Here is a 6,000-nt window from a genome sequence, read left to right as displayed (position 1 = left end):
ACGGTTTAATTCTTATGTCCGACGGTTTTGGCCGTCGGACGTTTCTCCGTTTACTGTAGTGACTCATTTTTAATGTTAAATTAGTATGAAATTAACTACCAATTGATTATATTGTTGTGTGTGTGTATATATATATATATATATATATATATATATATATATATATATATATATATATATATATATATATATATATATATATGTGTGTGTTATTTTTTGTTGCGGCTTTCGAGCTAATCGAGCTATCTCGAGCTCGCAAACGATGCGAGCTAGCTCGATATCTAGCCATAATCATATGTACCAGCTTAACTTTGTTGTGCAACCAAGATCTTAAAGACTAGGGTTAAGGAGGCCCAGGCCCCATGGATTTGTGAAGACCCCGTGACAACAACAAAATAAAGGTTAGAAAGGATTCGCCGGATCGTATCACCATTTTTAAATTAGGCGCTGACCGAAATGAACATTTTTTTAAATAACGGAACATAGTATTGCTTAGCAAGTTTGGGACAAAAAATAAATTCTAATGCAAAGTCTCATTTGCGTACACAACATAGTTACACATGGCAACGTTTACAATATAATGGCATATATAACCTTGTTTAATATCTTGTTTTTCGAGAAGTCTCTATAAAGTTAAATTTAAAAAAAAAATACAAGAGACTCTTCACACAAAATGCGTCTATACACGACTTTCCATTCTCAACCGTATTTATGATATGACCGATTTTAAAAACTCTTCGTTGTATGATGCAGTTTCTTAGATATCTTTAGATATCTTTTCTACGTAGCAAACCGATCAAGAGAATCTAGGTTGTTACATACTCTAATACGGCAACAAGCACGCAGTATCCCATCGGTGACAGGCCAAACGGAAGCTGCGACTAGTTGCTGGTGGTGAGATCAAGTGTAGATTAAGTCACGTGTTGGTAGCCCGTGCTAAAAACGTGGCCGACAATTTTATAATCCCCGCAAACTGTTCGTCGTCGTTAGCATTAGCATTAGCATTAGCATTAGCAATTGAGGGTCGTGTCGGGCCGTTTCCGTTCCAGTCCACGTCCACCCACACCCAGAGCCACCCAACCTGGCCAGTGGCCACCAACCTTCGTCATCTCCTCACACCGCGACCAACCAACCAACCGCCTAGAAAAAGAAAGCCCCGCGCCCACTCGCTGCCTTCTCAAATCCAAACGCGAAGTAGCAACAAGCAAAAGCCCAGATCGATAATACGATGGGGCGGTCGCCGTGCTGCGAGAAGGCGCACACCAACAGGGGCGCGTGGACCAAGGAGGAGGACGAGCGGCTGGTGGCCTACGTCCGCGCGCACGGCGAAGGGTGCTGGCGCTCGCTGCCCAGGGCGGCGGGCCTGCTGCGCTGCGGCAAGAGCTGCCGCCTGCGCTGGATCAACTACCTCCGCCCGGACCTCAAGCGCGGCAACTTCACCGCCGACGAGGACGACCTCATCGTCAAGCTGCACAGCCTCCTCGGGAACAAGTACGTGCCTGCCTCTGCCTCTGCCTCTCTCACCGCGCCACCTGACCTGACCCAGCCAAACCAAGCAAGCAAGCTGAAGAACGTCCTCCGGTTGTTGCCTTGCCTCTGCCTGCAGGTGGTCGCTCATCGCCGCGCGGCTCCCGGGGCGGACGGACAACGAGATCAAGAACTACTGGAACACGCACATCCGGCGCAAGCTGCTGGGCAGCGGCATCGACCCCGTCACGCACCGCCGCGTCGCGGGGGGCGCCGCGACCACCATCTCGTTCCAGCCCAGCCCCAACACCGCCGTCGCCGCCGCCGCAGAAACAGCAGCGCAGGCGCCGATCAAGGCCGAGGAGACGGCGGCCGTCAAGGCGCCCAGGTGCCCCGACCTCAACCTGGACCTCTGCATCAGCCCGCCGTGCCAGCATGAGGACGACGGCGAGGAGGAGGAGGAGGAGCTGGACCTCATCAAGCCCGCCGTCGTCAAGCGGGAGGCGCTGCAGGCCGGCCACGGCCACGGCCACGGCCTCTGCCTCGGCTGCGGCCTGGGCGGACAGAAGGGAGCGGCCGGGTGCAGCTGCAGCAACGGGCACCACTTCCTGGGGCTCAGGACCAGCGTGCTCGACTTCAGAGGCCTGGAGATGAAGTGAACGAAACGAAGCCCACACGTCCTTTCTTCTCCTTTTGTTGTCGGTTTTAGTCTTGGCTTGTTGGATTTGGATAGAGCTAGTTGGTTACTAGTTGTTAGTTAGAAGATAGTGCAGGATGATCACTAGCTACTGGCTACCTCAACACAGTAGCTGCTCCCTTCTTCTCTTCCATTCTATGTAAAAAAGAAACAAAAATACTTAGTACCTGGTTGATGAACTTTAGGAATAATCATGTGTACTTTCTTCTGACTCCGGGTTGCTTCCCGGATTCTTTGTGTTGTAATGTAACTACTACTACTACAAGTAGTAGGAAAAGACAAGGAAAGAGCAAGGGGGACAGTTAGCGTGGTGAAGCAAGCCCAACAGCAGCAGAGCGTCGTTTCGGTGAGGCCGGTCGGGCGAGCGGTGGCAAGCTGCTGGTGAGGCGAGAAATGCTGCTGCGATAACGATAAGTAAAAGCAGCGGCTTCAGGTGGCCGAACCGAACGAACGGGCACAGGTCACCTCATCGACACGGTGTCCATAACGTAGTGCTCCTCGGTGGTATAAGGCTGGTGCCAGTGCGGGCGGCAGCGCGGGCGAGAAGAGGTCGCTGCCGCCCGCGCGCGGGCGATAGGCGGGCGAGAGGCCGACGCCGGGCGATGGCGCTGGCGCCCGGCGAGAGCGGGCGATATCGCCTCGCTCTCGCCCGCGCTGGAGCGCCCGCCCGGGCGAGAGGCGGGCGAGAGGGAGGCGAGAGGGAGGCGACGCACTGACGGGGCGAGAGCGCGGGCGAGAGCGACGTGGCGCGATCTGATTGGTCCACGTGTCGCGATCTGATTGGTCCACGTGTCGCGATCTGATTGGTCCACGTGTGCTAGCCGTTGCAACTAGCCGTTTTTGACCGTTTGGAGTCCAAAAAATTTTATTTTAATTATCATGTCATTTTATTTTAATTATTATGTACTTTGTAATTTTTAATTCAATAAAAAATATTATGTTGTGTGTTTTCTGAGCGTTGAAATAAATCCGCGTGAATTACTTAATTCTGAAATAGAAAAATTGACGTGGCTATAGCCTGAGGCTGTAGCCTGCTGCAGCCTGTGCACTGGAGCAGCAGAGGCGAGAGTGGAGGCGAGAGCTGACGTGGCAGGGGCGAGAGGGAGGCTGTGCACTGGACTCAGCCTAAGGAAGGGAAGGGAGGACTGCCGAGCTCGTGGCAGGCGGCTGGCGGTGGTGCCAGTTGGGGGCTAGAGTGAGGGCGAGAGAGGGGCAGGAGAGAGACGAGAGAGGAGAGACCATGGGCGGGCGATGGCCGCCGCGTTTGGCGACAGTGTGCTTGTCGCCTCACTGTAGGTCTGTAGTCCACACTGGAGAGGCAGTTGAGGCTGGTGGCAGTGCGGGCGGCAGCACGGGCGAGAAGAGGCCGCTGCCGCTCGCGCGTGGGCGAGAGGCCGGCGCCGGGCGATGGCGATGGCGCCCGACGAGAGCGGGCGGTATCGCCTCGCTCTCGCCCGCGCTGGAGCGCCCACCCGGGCGAGAGGCGGGCGAGAGGGAGGCGAGGCACCGGCGGGGCGAGAGCGCGGGCGAGAGCGACGTGGCGCGATCTGATTGGTCCACGTGTCACGATCTGATTGGTCCACGTGTGCTAGCCGTTGCAACTAGCCGTTTTGACCGTTTGGAGTCCAAAAAATTCGAAAAAAATTGCAAAAAATCATAAATTTCATCCCCAATCCCTCTATATATATCCCTACCCGGGTGGAGCTCATTCCACACACCATTCCATCTCATTTTTCTCTTCCAAACTCCCCTTTCTTCACACAATGTCGGGTTGGTCCCCAGATTTGAACACCTTCACGGATCTCTTGCAGTCCGATGGGTCACCTACAACCCTTCCGTTAGATGAGTCTTCTTCACTACATCGTCGCTCCGATGTTTCAGCCTCACTCCCCCGTGCACTATTTCCGGCTGCGCGTCCACCACCATACCCTTATCCCTATCATTTGTATCAATATCCCTATAAAAAATATTATGTTGTGTGTTTTCTGAGCGTTGAAATAAATTCGCGTGAATTACTTAATTCTGAAATAAATAAGCTGACGTGGCTATAGCTTGAGGCTGTAGCCTCCTGCAGCCTGTGCACTGGAGCAGCAGGGGCGATAGTGGAGGCGAGAGCTGACGTGGCAGGGGCGAGAGAGAGAGGCTGTGCACTAGACTCAGCCTGAGACGGTAGAGGGACGACCGGACGATAGTAGGGGGGGCAGTGCGTTGGAGTTGGAGTGGGTTCGAGCGGGCGAGAGAGACGCGGTGAGAGTGAGGGCCTGTTTGTTTACCCCCCAGATTATATAATCTGGATTAAATAATCCTAAGAGGCAAACAAACAGTCCAGCTTATTTGCCCAGATTATATAATCTAACCACTTGGATTATGATAATCCATAAGCAAGTGAGGAGGTGCTTATTTCAGATTATTTTTTTCCCACTTCCCCACTACCCTTTCAAGTTTTCTAGAAATTACCCACCATTGCCATTATAATCCACCGAATCGTTTTTGTGCCTAGTACTAGTCAATTTGGGGATGAAGAAGGTGACATAATGCCTTCCGTGATAATATTGCTAATGCAATATTTGCCAATGTCAATTGAATTATTTTTTTTCATATATGAGTTTCAACCTAGTACAAATATAGAGGGCATTCTTGTCTTCCTCATACAAAAGAATCCTATTAACAACTCAAATAATCTGGGTAAACAAACAGGACTACTCAGATTATATAATCCAGATTATATAATCCAGATTATATAATCCTCCAAAAATAATCCAGATTATATAATCCATGGGGGTAAACAAACAGGCCCTGAGTTGTCGTTCTCTGATTGGTCCACATCAGTATCACGTGTGGTTGTTTGGAATCCAAAAAATCACAAATTTCATTCTCAATTCATTTATAGATATTCTTACTTAGTTGGAGCTCATTTCACACACTTTTTCTTCTCTTGGAATTTTTTATAATTATTATGTAATTTTATTTTAAGTTTTTTTTAATACATAATTTTTAATTCAATAAAAAAATTATGCTGAGTAATATTTAGGTGTCGAAACAAATCAGTATGAATGAATAGTTAATTCTGAAATAAAAAAACTAACGTGACTATATTGGAGCAGTAGGTACGTATAGCGGGCTTTTGGCTACACTGCACAAATTAGAAGAACATGCTCCTCGTAGTCGTAGGTGACTTTAACTTATTATACTTATTTATTTAACTGTAATATCATTAATCTTCTGGATTCGGCCTAACTCAAAAATTAGCTTTGGGAATTAATATCTTGAAAAAAAAATTATAAAGATAGGCCGGCCAATACTATTGGCGTACGGAGTAGTAATCTGCAACAGGCAGGTGCAGCGACAGCCGCAGAAAAGGACCGCCGAGCAAGTGTGTATGTATATAAATTCAAGCCAGAAAAGATGACAGAAATCAGACGACAATATAATGGTTCCTAGTTTATGCAGCAATGGTTCCAAGAGTGGGAGTGGGTTGGGGGTTGCGAGCGCAACGGATGGTCTGCAGCAGGGGGCGCATGGCACTGACAGTGAAAGCTGAACCCTCTGGTTCGTCCCTGCAATGCGACACGACATGCATGATCGAGGCTTCAAAAATTGATGGGCTGAATGATCTTGTCCGTGGTGTAGCCAATCATAAAGGCACCTGTGTGGCATGTGTTTCTGGGCTAGTTGCCATCTTCTCTCTCTGTCTCTTCTCATTTGCTTATTCATTAATCTTGCTGGCTGTTCTCGGTTCCACGGATGGATGGATGGATTCGTCGTGAGGGAGACCCCAAAGACCATGGCACAGTGTCCACGCGATGAGACGGTCGTTTGGATGGAATGGCCGCAGA

At 49.8% G+C, this 6,000-nt stretch overlaps 1 protein-coding gene across 1 annotated transcript; it reads left to right on the top strand.

The window, feature by feature from the left end:
* Window positions 1–1,155: 1,155 nt before the first annotated feature.
* LOC100101513 (transcription factor MYB42) lies at window positions 1,156–2,258 on the top strand. Its single transcript, NM_001112539.2, has 2 exons — window positions 1,156–1,491; window positions 1,607–2,258. The coding sequence occupies exons 1-2, from the start codon at window positions 1,229–1,231 to the stop codon at window positions 2,124–2,126; spliced, it is 783 nt and encodes a 260-aa protein (NP_001106009.2). The 5' UTR covers window positions 1,156–1,228; the 3' UTR covers window positions 2,127–2,258.
* The last annotated feature ends 3,742 nt before the right edge of the window (window positions 2,259–6,000 follow it).

This window comes from Zea mays, chromosome 4 (genome assembly GCF_902167145.1).
Source record: "Zea mays cultivar B73 chromosome 4, Zm-B73-REFERENCE-NAM-5.0, whole genome shotgun sequence".
Taxonomy (NCBI): domain Eukaryota; kingdom Viridiplantae; phylum Streptophyta; class Magnoliopsida; order Poales; family Poaceae; genus Zea; species Zea mays.
Note: the sequence above shows the minus strand (reverse complement) of the source record. Positions and strands in the feature narration are given on the sequence as shown.

What these genes read in the sequence shown, in the direction of transcription:
- LOC100101513 (NM_001112539.2), top strand. Translation starts at nt 1,229, where the DNA reads ATGGGGCGGTCGCCGTGCTGCGAGAAGGCGCACACCAACAGGGGCGCG. An exon ending in CACAGCCTCCTCGGGAACAA is followed by an intron (nt 1,492 to 1,606) that starts GTACGTGCCTGC and finishes CTCTGCCTGCAG; the next exon opens with GTGGTCGCTCATCGCCGCGC.